Here is a 21,207-nt window from a genome sequence, read left to right as displayed (position 1 = left end):
TACAGTTGGGTGTCATCAGCGTAACAATGGAATGATACTCCATGTCTGCTGATGATAGAGCCAAGGGGGAGCATATAGAGTGTGAATAGAGTGGGGCTGAGAACTGATCCTTGAGGGACACAACAGGTGACATCAGTGTATAAAGTTTAGTGAGAGCACATTTAAGACCAGGTGGGCCTTTATTGATCCCAGTAGGCACATCCAGCTGTTAGAGAGAAACAGATACCACACATTCCAATATACACAGGGATAAGAAGAATACAAGGAGAATAAGAATAAACATGTAACAATATGAATACAAATGACATGAATTAAACTCTGATGAGGCGAATGTACATATAAGTATAGAACAAGGTTAAATATACATTTAAATGTGCATACAGTGCGGTACCGTACATTTGTTCGCTTGTTCAAATAAATCTGATGAATCAGGGGGATCACTCACTGTCAGTATATTTCCAGAAAATAACATGAGTACCCCTCGTTTTCCGACCCTAGTTAAATTGCTAACAGTTTACTGCACTTCCACCCACTTTGAAAAGTGGTGTGGACACTTTTTTCATATACGTATTTCATATTTTTATGTCCCCAGCGTTAATGCCACCTATGCTTCCACCAATAAACATCAGTAACTCAGAACCCCATGGGAGGGCTGTGGTATGTCAAACACATGAAGACCCTCGCCTCCATGGGCAGTGGCGGTTCTAGACCAATTTGAGTGGGGAGGCCATGCTGGGGCCAGTTATTTTCTGAGGGGGGCACAATAAATGCAGGAAGAAAAAGACAAAGACAGTATGAAGTAATTGCGCATAAGAAAATAATGCAATACAGTTATTGGTATTTTTTTTAGTACACGTTTATTTCAGATACTTATAGTTACAGTTTGTACACTCTATGGGTCAGACGGTGGTTCTCAACTGGTGGGTCGCGACCCAAAAGTGGGATGCGGACCCGTTTCGAGTGGGTCGCAGATGTGTGAGAATTTTTTTTTTTTTTTGGGGGGGGGGGGGGAAGTCAAACTTCTATTTTGAAGGCCCGATTTTCCAACGCTGTGCATGCAGTAGGCGTTGGACTGGAAGTACCGGGGACCATGAACGGTTTTGAAAACTTCTGTCACGTAGTGATCATCTTCTCAATAAAACATCTTTGCTGATGTTTTTCCGAGTCTTCTGGCCTTTGATCAGAATCAAGATTTTTGCCGGAAGTCCCCATGGAGAATAACTTTGCGGTAGAACTATACTGAGTGGAGCAGCAAGCTGTCAGAACAAAGTGAAAAACAAACAATGGCATAAAATATTATTAATATGTCGGGTAGCAATAGATTTATTTATTTTCTTCTCAAGAGAGTACCAGAATGGGTATTTTATGTTAGTATTTCAAAAAATCTCCTGGGGGAGAATCCCCCCAGACCCCCCTTTTGGGGTTGGGTTTTCAGCACGTGTGCCTTTTTATGTTATACAGTTCAGTTTTGATTCCATCATCTCATTAAACCTTATTTAAAAGCATACTTTAGTTCTGTGAAGGGATATATGCACTGTATTTCACTTTAATTAATAATGCTGAAAAGAGTATATATTACTGCACGATTTTTTGTTGAATAGATTTGAGTGGTTCAACATTTTGGGTCGCAATCTATTGACTAAGGAGGCCTGACCAGTTGAGAACCACTGGGCTAGAATGACAAATAGCGTTAGTTACGCCTATTCCGTCAGCCAATAAATCGTTTAATCATAAACTTTAATACTTTTTTTCATTTTCAGGAGGACCGCATGGGGTTCCAAAGTCAGTGTGGGGCAAAAACCATGTCCATGGGACAGGGTCTGGGTTTTTTAGGCTTCAGAACCAATCTTTTAGTCTTCAGAATCAAAGCCTCTCTTCATGGTGATTGAACGCTGAATAAGCCCACATTCCTTGAGTGGCTCTTTGGTAACCATGAATTTGGTAAACCTTTGAAATGACAGGGACAGACCGAAAGAGTGAAGGTCTTGTGAAGGCCCTGTAGGCTATATAGTAAAGGCTTGACTAATGTGTGTATGACGTGTATATGTAAGTGTGTGAATGTCGACACGCAGGATTTTCTGGGATAAGATGTCAAAATAAAGCTGCAGTAGCTACAACATGGACAACAGTTTTCAGACTGAGTGAAATGTGAAGAATTCCAAGCAGCAACATCATCATTTCACGTGCTGTCTGCGACCTTCCGTGCGTTCCTAAAGTGAAACCACGATGAAAGTCCAGTAGGGCCTGGCTCATTTCGTGGCATCTGCAGGCAGTGGCAAGTACTTCCGGCATCTGCCACAGAGGCCGCTACTCCGTGGTATCTGTGGCAAGTATATGCCACAGATGTGGTATCTGTGGCAAGTATATGCCACAGCCACAACTTGCCGTGGCAAGTAAATGCCACAACCATGCCAGTATATGCCACAACTTATATATGCCACAACTTGCCGTGACAAGTATATGCCACAACTTGCCGTGGCAAGTAAATGCCACAAGTTAAGAGTTAAGAGAAGGTTTACGGTAGCTGCCACCCGCCTTCCGTGGCAAATGCTGATATTTAAACCCGTATTTATCGCGTAAAATGTCGCTGTTTTAGCATGACTTTATCGGACTGATCTGTACACAAGACTGATGATCTGTTACTGATGGTCCGATCATATTTTTTAAAAAGATTAAACATATGTTCTATAGATTTTACTTGGAGAACGTCGTTTGTTAAAATAAATAAACGTGCTATTTTTATGATAATACTCAAGATATATTATTAGTAAGTTGACATAAAGATCTAACATTGTTGACCAGAGGTGGGAAATAGGCTAACTTGTATACTCAAGTACTGTACTTGTGATTTAGAAATAGCCTAGTTGTACTTTAGTTGAGTATGTAAATGGTATGTTACGTAGTAGGCTACTTACCCCACTACAACTCAGAGGTAAATTGTGTAATTGTAGCCTACTCCCCTACATTTATTTAATACGCTACCTTTAGTTACTTACTACAGATTCTGATTAATGATGATACATATAATCAAGTCTTAAATCAGACTTTATAGTTACTCCTGGAGTAAATTCACAAGATACCCTACTACAGTATACAAAGTCATTAAAACTAGCTGCACCTTTACCAGCTTTGAGAACACTTTCATGATCAATCATTATAATGAAAACATGTAATATGCACTTTAAGTATATTGTTATGCTAATCATTTTGCGCTTTTACTTGAGTAACATTTTAATGCATGACTTTTACTTGTAACAGAGTATTCCAACATTTAGGTTGGCTACTTCTACTTTTACTTCACACTAGAACCACAAGGGGTCGCTGTATAGCCTACCTAAAACCACCAACGTGTCAAATGAACGAATGCATTGATTTTCAAGGTACAATGTTATTTTATTTATCATACTAGAACACAATGAGTGTTGCCACTACATCGCCGTGGCATGTGCCTTGGCATTTGTGGCATCTCCCACAGAGGCCACTACTCTGTGGCATCTGTGGCAAGTATATGCCACAGCCACAACTTGCCGTGGCAAGTAGGCTATATGCCACAACTTGCCGTGGCAATATGCCAAAACTTGCCGTGGCAAGTAAATGCCACAGATGCCACAACTTGCCGTGGCAAGCATATGCCACATCTTGCCGTGGCAAGTATATGCCACAACTTGCCGTGGCAAGTAAATGCCACAGATGCCACAACTTGCCGTGGCATGCCACAACTTGCCGTGGCAAGCATATGCCACAACTTGCCGTGGCATTTGCGCATGCTGAACGGGAGTTGCCACAAGATGCCAGAGTTAAGAGAAGTTTTACGGTAGCTGCCACTCGCCTTCCGTGGCAAATGCTGATATTTAAACTCGTATTTATCGTGTAAAATGTCGCTGTTTAGGCATGACTTTATTGGACTGATCTGTACACAGGACTGATGTGCGATCTCTATTTTTCAAAAAGATAATAAATTATCATTTATATTCAATTTTACTTGGAATAGCCTACGTGGTTTGCTAAAATAAACAAACGTGCTATATCTATGATAGTATGCTAAACATAGGCCTATATTGTAATAAAAAAAGAAATATTGGCAAGTGAGCGTTGCAACGCAAGCCCTTGGCAATTGTCGCTTCTTGAGGGGAGTTTCCACTGCTTGCTACGATAACCAGGTGTATTGTTACTAGTAAAGACAAATAATTAAAAATAAATATCTGTATTGACACAGCAACGTGTACAATGGTGTTATTAGACTTCGCTACAGACTTAGGGCAGCTGTAACTGATTGCAGTTGCCACTGCTAGTGAGATGCTAAGATTTATATTTTATAAATGAGGCAAAGGACAGTTATATTTGATTGTACACATGTATAAATGTGTTATTTTAAATCCAGGCATATGTACTTAATTTGTATTATTTTCGTTGTTAATAAACAGATTAATGTCATTGTATCTGTTTTGTTGTTTAATATTTTAATTCTGGTTGAACATTTTTATTTAAATGCTTCAGATTATTCTTATTAGATATTGATATCGGTGAATCCAAACAAACCATGTTATTCCGTTAAGACAATCATGACAGTATATTAAAAATCAAGACACAATGCATGCTTTTTTATCCATCCTTTTATTGCGTTTTGAAAGTGGTGAACAATTAACATGAAGAATGTTCTCTTAAGCATGATACTCCAAGCAATCCTCATTTAACCGTATAAAGTTGATTTAATATGTTGAGGAAAGAGGGTTACAATGTAATATAATTACACCCTTGTTAAAACTTTTTGTGTGCATCAGTAAAAAGGTTATATGTCATGCATGCAAATATCAAATCATTGTGTTGCTAATTAACATAAACAGATTTTGATATGATACGTTGTATTTAATTTATTTATCTAAAATGTTGAAATCTTTGCGTTACAGCAAATAATAATAATAAAAAGAAACAGGAAATAATTTACACATTATTAGTAGATATTTATCTACAGAGTATCTAAAGAATAAACAATATAGCCTACTGAATATGTAAGAATACACTACAATAAACCATCTCACTAAAACCAATAGAAACATATATTTGTCTTTCTTAACCCTTTCATCCATGAATTATGAAAGCCTCACTCAGGATTTTTAAAAGTGTTTTTATTGCTCTTGGGGTATGAAAAACAAGATTTTAACTTTAGTTTATTTTTATCTATTTTTTTCAAATTTAGAACATTTAAAAATACATTAAAAAAAATAATTTTAAGGATGATGTTTTCCTTATTAATAAGTCACAAATCACAAACTCAGTAAATGAACACTGACATAACAAAAACACAGAAAATGACCACTAGTTGTCATAAAGTAAAACAGTAACAATAGGAAATTACAGTCTTTTCAAGTGAATGTATATATTTATATATAAAACAAACAATAGAAGCACACTTACTGTCAAGTAGCCTATACCAACATTAATATAAGATAATCCTTATGTGTATTATGTATGATGGAAATCCATCAAGGGTGAAAGGTTATATCATGTGCACAGCTATTGCTTATGGCAATGAAAATCGTATTGGTCCCGCCATGCGTTTTAGAAGGGGGATGATTTTAACCGTTTTTATTTCAGGGGGGATGCCATCCCCCCTCAACTCGAGTACCGACTATTATCATAAAAATAGCACGTTTATTTATTTTAACAAACCACGTTCTCCAAGTAAAATCTATAGAACATATGTTTAATCTTTTTGAAAAATATGATACGACCATCAGTAACAGATCATCAGTCTTGTGTACAGATCAGTCCGATAAAGTCATGCTAAAACAGCGACATTTTACGCGATAAATACGGGTTTAAATATCAGCATTTGCCACGGAAGGCGAGTGGCAGCTACCGTAAACCTTCTCTTAACTCTTAACTTGTGGCATTTACTTGCCACGGCAAGTTGTGGCATATAGCCTACATGCCACGGCAAGTTGTGGCATATATAAATTGTGGCATATACTTGCCACGGCAAGTTGTGGCATGGTTGTGGCATTTACTTGCCACGGCAAGTTGTGGCTGTGGCATATACTTGCCACAGATACCACATCTGTGGCATATACTTGCCACAGATACCACGGAGTAGCGGCCTCTGTGGCAGATGCCGGAAGTACTTGCCACTGCCCGCAGATGCCACGAAATGCGCTTGCTGTCTCTCTGAAAGTCACCGTGGTGTATGAGGAGTGATTCGTGCCCAGAAGAGAGGGTTGATCAGTGCTCACTGCTCAGAGGAGAGGCAGCAGAGGAAGTGTACAGTGAGTTGTTGGTTAGGCTCTAATAAGAAAATTAGGAATATTTGATTTAATTAAATTCTAAATAGATATTATTATTTAATTTGAAATGCTGATGTATTAATTAAATAATCCAATAATCTATAATGTGAAAAACTGGATATTGCAAGTGTAAAACTTGATATACTTTGTAAGGCTATTGCTTATCCAACTATCATATCACATGCAATTTCTTTCCAAGTTTTGATCACCTCTCTTTAAACATCTTGAGTTTCTGTCACATTCATGAGTAGAACAAATATTCAGTTTTCCATAAGTAAAATAAGTAATACTACAGTGCAAATACACTGTAACCAGCTAAAGCCTTCCATTCAAAATTGTACAAATGCATACTATCAAAACCTACTTTAAGTCAAAGTTGCCTACCAACTAAACACACTGGTTATATTGTTAGATGAATGATGCATTAATGTGTTCCTGACTTCATACTGCAGCTGGTGATGGTGGGGAATATTCTAGTCTTACAACAATTTTATTTTATGATATTATGCATATTGTAATTCAGGGTAACATTTACATTTGAGATTAGAGAATCTGCAAAGAAACAAAAGTTATAGTTAAAGTGGAGTTAAAAGTTGTCTGAAATCACTTTTGAGGTACCACGAAGTTTTATGATAGAAATGTATAGTATGGGTCCAAAGTATAGACTTGTAGGTCCAAAGCACAAATAAACTGCTGGATGCTCACTTGCATGTGTTGGGCAATTTGCACAATTATCATACACTGCATAGGCTACTTCAGTTTACTGCACCTTCCTCCACTGGTGGCATTAGCCGCTTTCAAACCAAGTACTTAGCCGTTACTTGTCCCCTGGTACATGTTCCCCCCCGAACGCTTTAGTTCCTGGAACTGTAGACCGCGTTCTCACCGGAATAAGGCCCCGCCCACACAGAGACGATATCAGTTGAATCCGCTTACGTTCTCTATCGTTCGTCCACACAAGGCCGACACGAAAACACGGAAAAAGTATATATATCGGATTCGGAGCCCGAATCCGATACACGTTGATAACGGCTCCCAAAGTGGGTAGGTCTGAGAACGAAACGCTTGCGGCTCCGTGTGTATGCCCTATACGATCATTCCCTGAAAACACTAGTGGAGCCTCGCCGTGGCGAAACCGTGCCGCGCCACACTAATTGCGCAAGATGAGGCCCCCTCCGCGAGGTGAGGCCCCACGCAGTCTGCGTGATCTGCCTGTAGGGAGGGACGGCCCTGTGTGTGTGTGAAGGGACGGCCAGTGGATCAGAGTGGCAAGTGACGCTCACTGGCGCGATTAACCACCCGTCAAAATGCTGCTGGGTCGTGTCTTCCGAGTAAATCGCCAAAAGCGCCGACACCTCCTCATCACTCCACCGCTCCACCGCTCCCATGTTTTCTTTTCTGTTGCCATGAATTAGTCTCTCTCCATTGGTGCGCTGGGCTAATGCTATGGCTAATGCTATGGCTAATGCGAGCAAATAAAATGGCAGCTTCAGAAAACCTTTCGGAGTTTTACGGGGCGTGGTTTGCAATTCGCCCACCCAAACAGAAATTGATAGTGTGGCCGGCATACCCACGAACCATTTCCTCCTCAGGAAAGTACTACCTCTCTAGCAGGGAATATCTGAGGGTGAAAAGGTTCGCTCAAACTAGGGACTAGTTCCTGATCCTTTTTGGTGTAAAACCAAATCTCCCCCCCCCCTATCGGCCTAGTTCGGGGGGAAAAGTACTCCGGTGCGAAAGCGCTTATTAATACCATGGACGTATTACTCAACATTGAGGCCGTTTCTCAATGTCGAGTAAACCTGCTGCAGAGCCACTATTTCAAATATACTACGTCATCAAGTGGCGCCGAAGGACTGTTTAAATGCATGTTAAATGCCCAGCATTCGGCGCCACTCGATGGCGTAGTATACTTGAAATAGTGGCTCTGCAGCAGGTATACTCAACATTATATATATACGCGCACTTCCTGGGGGCTTGGTCTCAGCCAGATGATTAGTACCGCCTTCTCTTCCGGGGTCTTAACGACTTCCCATACATTTTATTTCGCTTGCTCTCGCTCTTGGGCAGTGAGCACCCTTCATACGCCGGCAATACTCAACAGAGAGCAGTATATCCTCCGCCCCCCACAGCACACGTTTCGCCGATCCGAGCCGAGCAGCCAGCCTTAGTGAGAGCAGCCCGGACACACACCGGAGACAAATCGGAGCAGCGATGTTTTCATGCAGAGCAGCTTGGCAGAGGTGTGGGCCTCTGGCGCGGAAAGCAGCCTACAGGTTGCCCCGAGATGGTGAGTTTCATTAGCAGAAGAGAAAATAAAGCATTTTTTAAATTATTCCCTTTCACACAATGTGGTTCTGACACTCTGTGGTGTAACGGGAGGCGGTCTCTTTGTCTGAGGCAGCCTGTGACTGAATTCACAGGAATAGTACATCGTGTCCTCGTGCAAATTACACTGCATAGCTGCATCCCCGAGCGCAGGAATGCCAATGGCTGCCTGAGATGTGAAGGTCAGCGGGACTGTGACAGGAGCTGGCCTCTAACACATCTGTGCATTAGAGTCTCTTATTCATAATTATGTGGTCTGTTCGGCGGGTTTCTCATTGAGGTATGGTTGTACTTTAAGCTGTAGGCATTATCAAAAAAAAAAAAATTACAATGACACTGAACACTTGCTGTGTGCCCCCTGCTGAGCGTTAAACAGAGCTGCACACTGTCGGATACATTCACAGCTTGTGTAATACTTGTTCTGTTTTATACTGCAATGTCACTTGAGCCGAAACATTCATGCTTAAAAAAACGAGCCACGCAGGTTCTTGTGAGGCAAAGGTCAATGAAGGTTCCTTACAAATTGCCAGATTGATGAAGGCCACTGCATGTATATAGAGTCTGACCTTCAGCAGGCAGCGTGGAGACATTATACTGTGTGGTGTAACATGGCTGTCAGTCACGTGGTGTGACGGAGTTGCAATGTAAAGAGTGCAGAGGCACGCGGGACACCTCTGCAGTGTGTCTGTGATGACCTTACATCATGGAGGAGAATGGAGGTTTGGGCAGTGTGCTGTGAGCTAATGCAGCCTGCAGAACTGCAGAACACACTACCCTGTCTGCCAGCTGACTCATGCTTCTATCACACACTGTATCCAAGTCCTCATTCCAGCTAACCTCCACAGGTTTTTTCAGGCTAAGGCATGTGTTTGTCAAAGAGAACCTCTTAATTTAAGGTAACTAAAGATACCAAAATGAGACTTAAGCACAAAACAGTCACTCAGTGCTTCACCATAAAGGGATTTGCTTGCAGCTGACTTTGTTGCTTCTGAATGGTCAGGTAGCAGTAATAGCACTTTAATAAAAACATGTTGTTGAAGAGCTTGGCCTTCCTCTCTAATGTCCGGAGTGACTGGCCTCTGACTGCTTCAGGCAACTCCTTCAGGTTACTGTGTCCTAAATGTCCAAAAAAAGATGCTAGCATGCAAGCCTTCCCACAAAGGCTGACCTGTTGTCTTACTGTCAGGCACGACTGGTGGCCTCTCAAGAGATTACATGAAAGAGATGTCCACTGTCCACTCCGTAAAGAGACCCATGAAGCCCCTCTCCATTCCAGTGGTCCCACTTAACCAGAGGATGGTATCATGGTCTAATCCAGTGAGTCGTTGACCTGCGTCCCCTCCACTGCTCATGAACGCTCCCACCTGAACCACCAGCTCTTGAGCCGATTAGCCAGTGTATATAAAGTCGTGCTAGAGCCCTGGATAGTGGATTAGTTCCTGAGAATACGTAGCGTTTTAATACCCTCAACAGTGGAAAGGACAAAGCTCCATCCGCCTTAACCTCCACAAGAACGGCTTATTATAATGGAGGACATTTTTAAACAATTTGAAGCTATTCATTTGTCCCCTTTTTATGTACGAAGCGGCTGTCAGCAGTATCAGAAAGTAATGCTGACTGGGGTCTAATCGTAAACAGTGTTGGATTTTCTCTTTCCTTTTTAATATTGTTAAATATTCCCAGAGTCAAGATAATGGCAAACTAAATAAAAGAATGGTTCATCACCAAATGTGCCTAATCGTACTGTGTGCAGAATTGTAAAGCTCCTTGCTGTATGCTTAACAACAGATGAAATACGAAACCACTTTCTGTCTCCTTTCCAAGGGTGTGTACAGAGTGTCACCTTTGAGGCTTCAAGCAAGCCCTGACATGCATATTTGTATCTTTAATCTATTGTGCTAAATCCAATCAGAGGGGCGGTTATCATGAGCCAGCAGAGCGCCTTAGGCTGCTTCTCCCGATCCTCTGTACACAGCCTGATGTTGCTGGGCCTGCAGCACATTACTCCTCCCTGTGGGGTTTCAAAGCCTGCAGAGCTGCAGAGCTGCAGAGCTGCAGAGCTGTGTGAAATGGGGATGCAAGGTGGATCCTTGTCTGAAATGATTCCTTTCATAAAACCGGTCCCTCTGGGATCCTGGAGGGAGGTGAAAGTGGGAACACATACCAATGCTCCATGCTCCATTTGGAGAAATCAAACACGTTATCACATAATTGAGGACATTTTTGAGAAAGGTCTAACATTGACTTTTTTAACCCTTTTCAGTTGTGCAGCGGCGTCAGATGTCCTCCATGCCCGGGGGCTCCGTAGAGAATATATTGTACAGCCTGCTGTGTGGAGGAGCCTTGGTTGCTTCGGTGTCCTACGTAAGTTCTATTGTTTCTATTCTCTGAAGATATAACCTTTACTTATTACATGACTTTTAAAGACTTGTCTGTGAACAGACTCCAACAGTTAGAAAACCTCAATCAGTGCTGCCGTTCATTTTAAGTTACGCTGTTGTGGCGGAAGATTCAGCCATTGGTACGCCACAGAACAGACTTTTAATTTCTTTTTGGAAGCAATACGATCATTCCTAAATCAATAAAATAATTTAAAATCAGTATAGTGAGTCAAATATTCGATTGTATTATGAAGTAGCCGTGTAATAAGCAGGGTGGTGTGCCGTGAGCTGGTCATTAATGAGAAAAGAAAGCATCCCTTACTTGTTTGACAACAATGATATGTGACCATCCAGAACCAACAAGCTTATCTTATCGAATAACATCATTTGCGCAGGATCTGAAATGAGCACTTCTGGCTTCAGGAATAGGAAATGAGTAGAATGCTCAAGTTGTGAATCTTTCCTCTCTCCACAGGCCTACAGCACCGTGTCCTCTGACAGCAACAGGTTCAATGATCGCATCTCAGAAATCAAAGCCCGGCCCAAGACGGAGTGGGTCCCTAAACCTTGGCCACCTAAGAGTAAGCATTTCTCAGCCACTGCTCCACACACTTCAGCAGGTTACACCAGCTCATGTTTTTCAGGCTAAACACGAGTCTTGATCAAACTTTGCTCAGTTGCTCTTGTTCTTGTTGTGTAGGTGGAACCCAGGTTAGGGTGGACCTCCTTATAGCTGGGGCTCTTTTGGCAAATACTTTTGTTTCAAAGCTCCAAGGATAACTCATCTGTTGTCACTTTAATTGTCCCTTTCCAAGGATCTTTTGTTAGTATTATGCTAAACAGGGTTACACAATGAAGTGTAGCGGAGTCCATTATTCGACACACGGTGGAACAGAAACTGTAGCAGTGCAATTTTTGAATTTGCAACAGTAACAATGTAAAGAAACAAAAACAATAGTTAAAGCTGTATGCCGATACTGTGGCCTGCATTAGGGAAACATTGTTCATCAACTTTGTCTTTTGAGCACCAAGTTTGAACATAAAGACAGCCTTCACTCGCTGTGTCCTGGTTAGCCCACAATCTTTTCCTGCAGCGGACACGAGCCAGGTGCATGCTGGGTCCCAGCTTGAGTAAACTGTGATTGGCCTTGTATGCTCCACAAAAAAAATCAAATATATATATATATTTGCTGTTCAATACCTCTGCACTTCCTGTCCTGAACCCCCCCCTCTCCCCAGCACAAGTTCATTTCCTTCTTACACAAACATGATCCGCTCCAGCACGCGACTGTGTGTATCCTCTTTGATATCTCTTGATCTCAGGAGATTGGTTTACGTGATCCACTCGGCGTGTATGGATTGAGCAAATATGGCAATTGCTTGTGTTCTGATAGCAGTAGCGGCACATTGTAGAAACGAGAGATAAATCCACTTTGTAAAAAATTTGGCTTATTTAGAGTCTGTCTCACTGCTGGTATCAACATGATTATGTTTATCACATGAAATGAAGAACAAATTTTGGGAGCTTACGATCTGCAGCTTTTGGTCCTGAGAGGAATGATTGGTCACCTACCAAATGATGCACTTTTTGCACCCACACATTTTAAGATATAATGGGCAGATATGCCTTTGTACATGAATGCTCCTCTGGCATGACCCAGTGATGGATAGAACTCAATTGATTGAAATGTGTTTTATGTGAAGCAGAATGCGTAAAGAGAACATTAAACAGACCGAGTTGTTTCCATTGCTTAACCCTGCATGTCTTTAGTGCTCAACATCTGAAGTGGCTTGTTTCTCTGTGAAACGGCACTGACGATTGTGTTTGCTTGCAGGTGGAGAGGAAGATGAGGGTAAGTTGTGTCACGCAGCTAATTAGCATGATTCGTCATCGCTGCTTCATCACTTTCTGAATGCTCTCAGAGAGGTTTGCATTGGCTTGATTGGGCTTCTATCGTTCAACTAACTGACTCTAACGTCGGTGGCTTTAGAAGCTCATGATCACATAAATCAATATGCGTCTTTTCCACTCATGGTTCCATGGCTTGAGTAGGCCAGGCATGATTCAAAGCAATTTAGATGTATGTAGTTTGGAATCATGCACATTAGTCATGGCTATACTTTGGGCCAAAGAGTACCTTTCTATTGGAGATGCAGAGGTGAAAGGGGAGAGAGGGGAAGACTTGTTGATTGGCTCTGGAAGCCAGCGGACTGCAGGTCTAACCTCTGAGCTATCCTGGAGCTCTATACTTTGCATTTGAACCTCCCATGTGACCTCAGTCTCTCCACCCCGTCAACAATTGTCTCCCCTCTCTTGCTCCCAGCCCCTCCCTCTCTTCATTGTGTTCTGCATATCTGTGTCGGAGACTTTAGATTCAAACCGAGTCTTCGTACCTTATGTGTTGGAAAAGGCTTTAGTTAAAACAGTCTTTAAATGAAGACACAGAGCTGTCTTATAGCGCTCCCATTACCATCACCAGTGCATCTGTACTCTGTGGTTGATGTAACATTGATGATGAGATTGTTCTGTAAATGTTTCTTTTTTTAAACTTGGCCTTTTTGAAAGACCCAGATTTGATTCTTCCCCCTTTCTCTAACTGTCTCTGTCTTTACTCTTTCAGTGTAATGCTAAAGCTAAGGTCCTCTGTGGCCGGAGATTCGTCCTAGCACTGGACTCTTGGGATCTGAATGGGAAACAAACCCCCCCCCTCTCCTGTACTGCTAACAAAGGATATTCGGGACATTTTGTGAAGATTCTTTTTTTTGCTGCTTTATGTTAGTTTGGTCTGAAGAGGATAAATGGACTTGATCGAATTATTTCAAACCAATTCTGACAGATTTTTGTTTGGCAACTGTAAATGTTCAACAACACTCTAGGGTGAAGCTAAAAAGAATAGCATTGTTTATGTGGGACGTCCATGCTAACACATTAGCATGCACTGTTGTGAGTGATATGAGTCTGTTAGCATCATCCAACGGGCATCGTGCGGCAACATGCAGTACACTGCGTATTTATCTGCTCACTGACAATCTTCTGCATTTAAAATCTCAAAGGCCTCTTTATTAATAACTGATAAACATTCTCCCCCCCCTTCCCAATCTTTCAATAGATAAAAAAAGGAAAATAGTATTAATAATGTCATTTGTTTTCATAGGCATCAATGCTCAAATATCACTTGACACCCAATGAAGGCTATAACAGAAAAGCCTATAGTTGGCACATTATCCAGGAGACTGCTGTGTTTCCATGAGGAGGAAGATTTGAGGTATTTCTAAAAACGTTTCAAATTGTCCACTTCAGTGGGGAGGAGGTTGTATTCTCAAGAATGAACCACGTTATCATGAAACCCCACTGTGCCAGCAGTCGTCTATCCCTCCCAACAGTCCATGCTGGAGTGTGTACCAGCCGTCCCACCACTTGGTGTGTTTGTGTTGGATGTTAATGTCGTATTAAAGATTCACAACCCACTGGGCCGTCTCAGTGTCAGACTCTTTTTCAGAGTTCAGATCGTTTTTTTTAATTGGATGGTAAGAACCAAGTTTCACCTTGATCCCCTCTACCCTGCATCCTAACCCTCTCCTCCCCTTCCCTCCCCCCTCCTCACTTTCTTCTTGTCTGTCGTTCTCCTTCCTGTCCTTGAGTTGCATGCACTTTATGTAGTGAATGTGTCTCCTCAGATGTATTTGTTAGTCAGTGATCTAAAGGTAGTCCTTCTGGATCAGACTGCAGGGAAAGCATGAACGGCTTTTAGTAGCTATGTTTCCATCCAACTGTCCCTCTCTCTGGTTGTCACAGAGATGATATTAAGTTCTGATACACAGAGGCTAACTGATCAATGACAGGCAGCAGCTTGCTAAAAGTTGAAGAGTCACAGAGCTGCAGGGTTCTATTTCTTTTATCCATGATTTATTTTATCCATGGTGTTAAATCCAAAATGCTTCAAGGCATCACTTCTCAGCGTAGATAGTTAACCTGTTGGAGCGTGCAACCGGGACACAGTCAGGTGACTTGTACCCAACTCTTCATCAGTGTGCCAATGTTTATTTCCTCTTATTTTGAATTCAGTAAGATTGTTACTCTGCTAATTATTTTCTACATTGTGATTTGACTTTCCAACAAAAAGTGAACGCCCTACATTTGACTGCATAACAACATTTTGTAGGCATTACACCTCATCCAATGTCCACACTGTGGATGGAAACCTAGCTACTGATCAATTGTGATGTCAAGTTTACAAAATAATGCACCAAGTTTAAATGGAACATCAGAAAATAAACTGAAACAAAATGTAATGGCTTTTAGTTCGGTTCAACTTGTTTTAATTGAAAAATGTTTATTCAACAAGCAATTGGTTTTAGTTCAGCACAACGGCAGGTGTTAGCCCTGCTCTGGCTGATGCACGTCTTCTGGTTCTTGTGTTCCAGCTGGAGAGGAGGAGGAGGAGGCAGCAGCCGAGGAGGAGGCCGCTGAAGAGGCTGAGGTCGGAGCAGAGGAGGCTGCTGATGGGGAGGCTGCTGATGGGGAGGCTGCTGATGGGGAGGTGGAGAGCGTAGCAGAGGCAGTCGCTGAGGTCGTTGCCGAGGTGGCGGAGGTCGTTGCCGAGGTAGCAGAGGAAGTTGCCGAGGTGGCGGAGGAAGTTGCAGAGGTGGCGCATGAAGTGGAGACTGTGGCTGAAGAAGTGGCTCACGCAGCTGAGGCTGTGGAGGAGGCTGCCGAGGCGGGCGCAGAACCAGCCGCCACCGAGGAGTCCGACAGCAACGGTACGCCTGCTGCACCTGAGGGGGGGGAGGCAGCTGCCCCTGAGGCCTGAGGCTTGAGGTTCATACTCGCACTACAGGGAGACACACACTACCACTATCTCTAACCACCAGGTGTTTTTCTTCCCTCACACAATGGGAATAATGAGCAGTGACTTCCAGTCACAGTCACAACCACTGAAGGGTTAGCTGCTTCTCAGGTGCCTGGGTTCACCTATTGATCTTTCTCTTCTGTCTTCCGTAAAATGTCTATTTTCACTGTATTTAATTTATTGGAATGGGTATAGAGGCCGACACTCTGCAAATGAAGTGTTTGTTTTTCTGGTGTGCAGTGTAGATCGCTGTGTGATATGTATATTTGTTCAGATTATTATGGGCCGAGGGATGTTTAAAAGCAGCAGCTCATCCTCTCAATCGGTTCCTTCCGATTTACAGCTGCGCGCCACAGACTCTTATTTGCAGTTGTGGGTGAAATAAAAGTGATCACTGTGAATAGATACATACATGCATAAGTATTGGCCCTTATTTAACATGACTGAACACCAGCTAATTCTGTAGTAAACAAACTGACAACAAGCAGGAACACCCCTCAAATGCTGTGATATCATTGGTATCTTTTAGAAATGAAGGCCATAATGCTAATTTACGGGATTTGACCAATCGCTGTGTTACATTGAAATCTCTGTTTATCCATCTCAGGGCAAGATGGCCCTTTGCAGACTCTGTAACTGCTAGTGTGTTCTTTTCCTAAGTGTAATGTGAAAATCTTAAGAGCTCATTAGATTACAAGTTATTTAACTTATGTGATCATATTTTTATTTAGCTTATAACTGGAAAATGAGTACTGTGAATGGTAATTCATCAACCACACAATAAAACTTTTCTCAATCTGGAAAGCTTTACTGCGGTCTTTAATTTGTCTGTTTAACGTCATTTGTATTGGAAGCTTTTAGGAAGGGTATTTCTAACCCTTCAATCCACTCTAAATAAAAAAAAAACATAATTTTTTATTTCTAAATTTACAATTTTTCTGTAAACTATAAAAATGTCTCATCTTGAATGTACGTCTTTGGAGCTATTGTAGATTTTCAGTTATTGATCATGATTAAAACGCTCACTTAATAAATGCATTTAAATGTCAGCTTTTCCTTATCACTAAACCTGCTTGATCACTTTGCACTGGGACTTCTGAGAAAACCCTTTCTTTCTGCACGGTTTGCACTTCTAGGAACGGTGCATGATGACCTACATACACCAACATGTATATCAGTACTGCTGTATATTCTGGGGAAATACTAACAACAAATGGCAGTTCTGAAATGCGTTGCTTGTCCAACAGAGAGGACTGTAACAGACTTTAACTTGATCACCAGTGATGTTTGGATGGCTGGATTTTGTGTTTCAGTGCCGCTGGCTGCTGCCTCTGCTCTAGAGGCTCCAGAGATAACTGAAGACAAGGAAGAGTTGGCAACCGCTGGTGAAGACAAGGAGCCCCTGCCATCAGTAGAAGAAGCCCTTGCACCAGTAGAGGTTGCACCAGTAGAAGAAGCCCCTGCACCAGTAGAAGAAGCCCCTGCACCAGGAGAGGTGGCACCAGTAGAAGAAGCCCCTGCACCAGTAGAGGAAGCCCCTGCACCAGTAGAAGTTGCACCAGTAGAAGAAGCCCCTGCACCAGTAGAGGTGGCACCAGTAGAAGAAGCCCCTGCACCAGTAGAAGAAGCCCCTGCACCAGTAGAGGTGGCACCAGTAGAAGAAGCCCCTGCACCAGTAGAAGAAGCCCCTGCACCAGTAGAGGTGGCCCCAGTAGAAGAAGCCCCTGCACCAGTAGAGGTTGCACCAGTAGAAGAAGCCCCTGCACAAGTAGAGGTGGCACCAGTAGAAGAAGCCCCTGCACCAGTAGAGGTTGCCCCAGTAGAAGAAGCCCCTGCACAAGTAGAGGTGGCACCAGTAGAAGAAGCCCCTGCACCAGTAGAGGTTGCACCAGTAGAAGAAGCCCCTGCACCAGTAGAGGTTGCACCAGTAGAAGAAGCCCCTGCACCAGTAGTGGTGGCACCAGTAGTAGAAGCCCCTGCAGAGACCTTGGCAGAGGGTCCCCAGAGAGAGTACATCGTTGTGGTTCTTGAAGGAGCACCTAAAGCTGAGAAGCGGCTCAAGGTGCTGGGCGTGAGCTCCATGACTGGTAGAGTCATCGCAGCCCCAGAGGAGGACCGCTCCCCTGCTGAGGTACCAGTGAACTTTGTTTCAGACTGATCTATGTGTGTATAGATGAAGATCAGTTTACAAGTGACAAGAGTCCATTGCAAATGTTTCCCAGTGATTGCAGTCTTAACTTTATTTTTGACTATCATGCTTTGGTTTAACGAGAAATGAAATGCATGTTGACGCTTGCTTTCAATCAGCGTGGGCTTTCAAAGAGTCACTCTAACACGTTTTAAACTTTGCTACTCAGGGTAGGCGACGTCTTCTTAGGATGCAAATGCAGTAGTTCCAAATAAGGTACTGAGCCTTTATTATTCCGACCATCGATTAATATGATGAAGGGCAATATGTTAGAAACAGGCAACTGCTGATATAATGACACAGGCTTTGCATGGTGCCCGAGTTTCAGCTGGCAGAAGTTTTTAGGAGGGGGGGGGGGGGGGGGTGCTGTGGCTTAGGGGATTTATAGGCGTAATTCAAACGGGCTAAATGCCACAGTGTCCTTGGGCAACATGCCTATCCCCAAATTATTCCCACATGCACGACTGCAGTACTGTATGCAAGTCGGTTCAGATAAAAGTTGAATGATAAGTAACGTTTAGTTTGTTCAAATGGGTCATAACCTAGGAAAATGTAAAGAAAGTAAATATTCTTACACATTTCTTTGTTTTTCTCTGAACAAACCTTATCCTTTGTGCTGTGGACATGACAGTTGTTATTTATAACATGTCCACCCTTCACATCCATGTTCCTGTAGTTCATGTTCAAATGCTCTTTAGAAATGATTTAGAATTGTGTAATAAATGGATACACTTTCAGAATGTGCTGACGCAGACAGTTCTAATGACGTTTTCGTTTCTGTCCTCCATTACAGTAAACGGCTCCTGGATGATGACTTAATATCCTCCAGAAGGAGAGGATGTGCCTTTCTCCAACATCTTCTCTTCCTCCCTTTACCCAATACAAATCAAAGGGACTTGTAGTAGTACAAATACAGTTCCAGTGTTAAAATATAAATAACGCACAAACCCAAGCCTGCGTTATGGATCCATTCACCAACATGTGAGCAGTGCCCATTACTGTGACACTCCACACTGACCTCCATGTCCTGGCCCATCTGTAGATAAACAGATCTCAGGTGTTTCCTTCACCAGCCTCACTAACACTTCTTCAGTGAATTGCAACCTGTTACCTGGTGTGTTTTAAAAACGGACCAATCCAGTCACCGTTTCTTCTTACTGTTACAGAGTTTACTGCCTCCGAATCACTCCGTGGAATACCTCCATACAGCACCACATTCTGTTAACCCATGCTCTGCCTAGCCACGTCTAATGTGAAATTAGTGTTATATTTTAAAGAAGCTAGGTTCATTTTTATTCACCAAAATTACCCGACCTCAGGTTTTTCTTCTACTTAGTAAAGATTTAGAGAGACGGCATGTACCACAGCCACCTGGCTACCTCACTGTTCCTTATGTTTTCAGCATTCAAGCGACTGTACCTCTTCTTGAAGCAGTCTGTATTGCAGCTCCAGAGCCAACAACACAGTTGCAAAGCCAATTCATGGAGCGCCCTAACTCTCCTGTAAGGCTAAATAAAGCAGGCATTGTTTATTTTCCTTCCCTTTTTAAATGGTAATTCAACACTGAAACATGTGTTCCTCTGCTCTCATTGGGTAAACTCTAAAGCGCTTCCCCAGTCGGTGATGTCACAGCAGGTTCGTTCCACCAACACCAGACACTGACCCATAGAGAGCAGCAGCTGTTTTCCTTTTCATGTTCAGTGTTTGCATACCCTCTGTTCATCCTTAATGATATAGACAATCTGATGATTAGATGTGAATGTATACAATATAAGGGACATCTTCCTGATCGGAAGATAATGGTGCAAGAGTCCTTCTACCTTTTGTTCTTTTCCACACACACCCCTGAGGAAGCTGGTGTGTTCCTAGAGAGCTGCTTCAGTGAGGATGGTCAGTGGGTTGATGGAGGATGTATGAGCAGCATTCTGTTCTTTCACTCTGCTTTCAGTCAGATCTGTGTGGATGTGTGCTTTAAAGGATGCGGCATGTGCGCTCGGTAATGCTCTTGATGTGCTTGTGTGACGTGAGGTGTGTATGGGAAGTGTTGCAGTCTGTCTGAAGTAAAGTCTCCTGTGTGAAATGCAAACTGTCCCCTCTTCTTTGAGGCCCTCTTTCAGATCTCTCCCCTCTACTCTTGTATTTCTGGCTTTGTTAGTTTGTTCTATGTTAATTGAAAAATATCTGAGAATAATTAAATATGACAATTTAGTAATGTATTTTGAAAATGTAAATTTGTCTGTTGAGGCTCTCAGGCAGGTTTCTGTTACGGGATGTGAGTTGATGTCTTTGATTAAGCAAAGGACAGAAACTGATTGCTTCACACATGCATGTATTTGCAAAATAAAGATGGATTAAACCTATTTTTTGTGTTGTAATTTTAGTTCACCAACTTTTTCCAGGAACACTTGAATGACTTAAAGGATTTTGTGTAAACATTGTTGAGGATAAGTATGCTGGTTGGTGTAAGCTCAGCCTGATAACACTGCTGTGTACCTTTTTTTTTAGTTTTCTCCAAAACTAGAACAGTAAAAGCTGTTTGGAGTTTTTGTAACTTTTCTGCTAAACTAAGGACCATCTGTTTTACTGAGAAAACGTTCAAGGTAATGTGAGGTGCAGAAACATTTAACAAATAAATCAAAATCTGACAGCTTGTTTTCTTGTCAATCAGATCTGATCAAACCTACCTTCACCTTCAAGCAGATTAGCTGTGATCGGTGTTAAACTGTGATGCTGCTTACTTGACGTTGACCCTGATTATTTAGAGAAATGGACAGGAACTCCCACTGCTGGAGTAATTGTGGGTAACTGACACTGAAACTTCACTGTTTGAACCTGAATAATACAATTTGACTAGACAGACACGTGTCTTTCCTGTAGTGATGGGGAAGGTATTTACATTACATTTGGCTGATGCTTTTATCCAAGGCGACTCACAATAAGTGCAAAGAACCTTAGAGATTCATACCATAGTAAGTGCTGGTGAAATAGTTACAGGACCTAAATTAACTTTTATTTTCTTAGAAATTAATTAATATTGTGATCATTTACTTGTGTGGTATGAAGATATTCCATTAAAAATAAAGCATTATTGATCCTTTAAAGTATGTCTCCCGTGAGTAATTCACTATATGATGTTACTAATTTGAACTATTTAATATAGATGTTTTGTAGATTTATGA

General features: G+C 42.1%; 1 protein-coding gene across 3 annotated transcripts; it reads left to right on the top strand.

The window, feature by feature from the left end:
• The first annotated feature begins 8,308 nt into the window (after window positions 1-8,308).
• On the top strand, window positions 8,309-20,388 carry mgarpa (mitochondria localized glutamic acid rich protein a). 3 transcript variants are annotated; one of them, XM_079667800.1, is made up of 8 exons: window positions 8,309-8,571; window positions 10,873-10,973; window positions 11,466-11,571; window positions 12,826-12,843; window positions 15,416-15,751; window positions 17,154-17,971; window positions 18,198-18,244; window positions 18,822-20,388. In XM_079667800.1, exons 1-7 carry the CDS (start codon window positions 8,496-8,498, stop codon window positions 18,231-18,233), a joined length of 1,491 nt encoding a protein of 496 aa, XP_079523926.1. In that variant the 5' UTR covers window positions 8,309-8,495; the 3' UTR covers window positions 18,234-18,244; window positions 18,822-20,388. The 3 variants fall into 3 exon arrangements, with proteins under 3 accessions (XP_079523926.1, XP_079523927.1, XP_079523928.1); XM_079667801.1 differs by lacking the exon at window positions 12,826-12,843 and having other exon boundaries at window positions 8,310-8,571; XM_079667802.1 differs by lacking the exon at window positions 18,198-18,244 and having other exon boundaries at window positions 8,310-8,571.
• The last annotated feature ends 819 nt before the right edge of the window (window positions 20,389-21,207 follow it).

This window comes from Notothenia rossii, assembly GCF_949606895.1.
Source record: "Notothenia rossii genome assembly, chromosome: 3".
NCBI lineage: Eukaryota > Metazoa > Chordata > Actinopteri > Perciformes > Nototheniidae > Notothenia > Notothenia rossii.
Note: the sequence above shows the minus strand (reverse complement) of the source record. Positions and strands in the feature narration are given on the sequence as shown.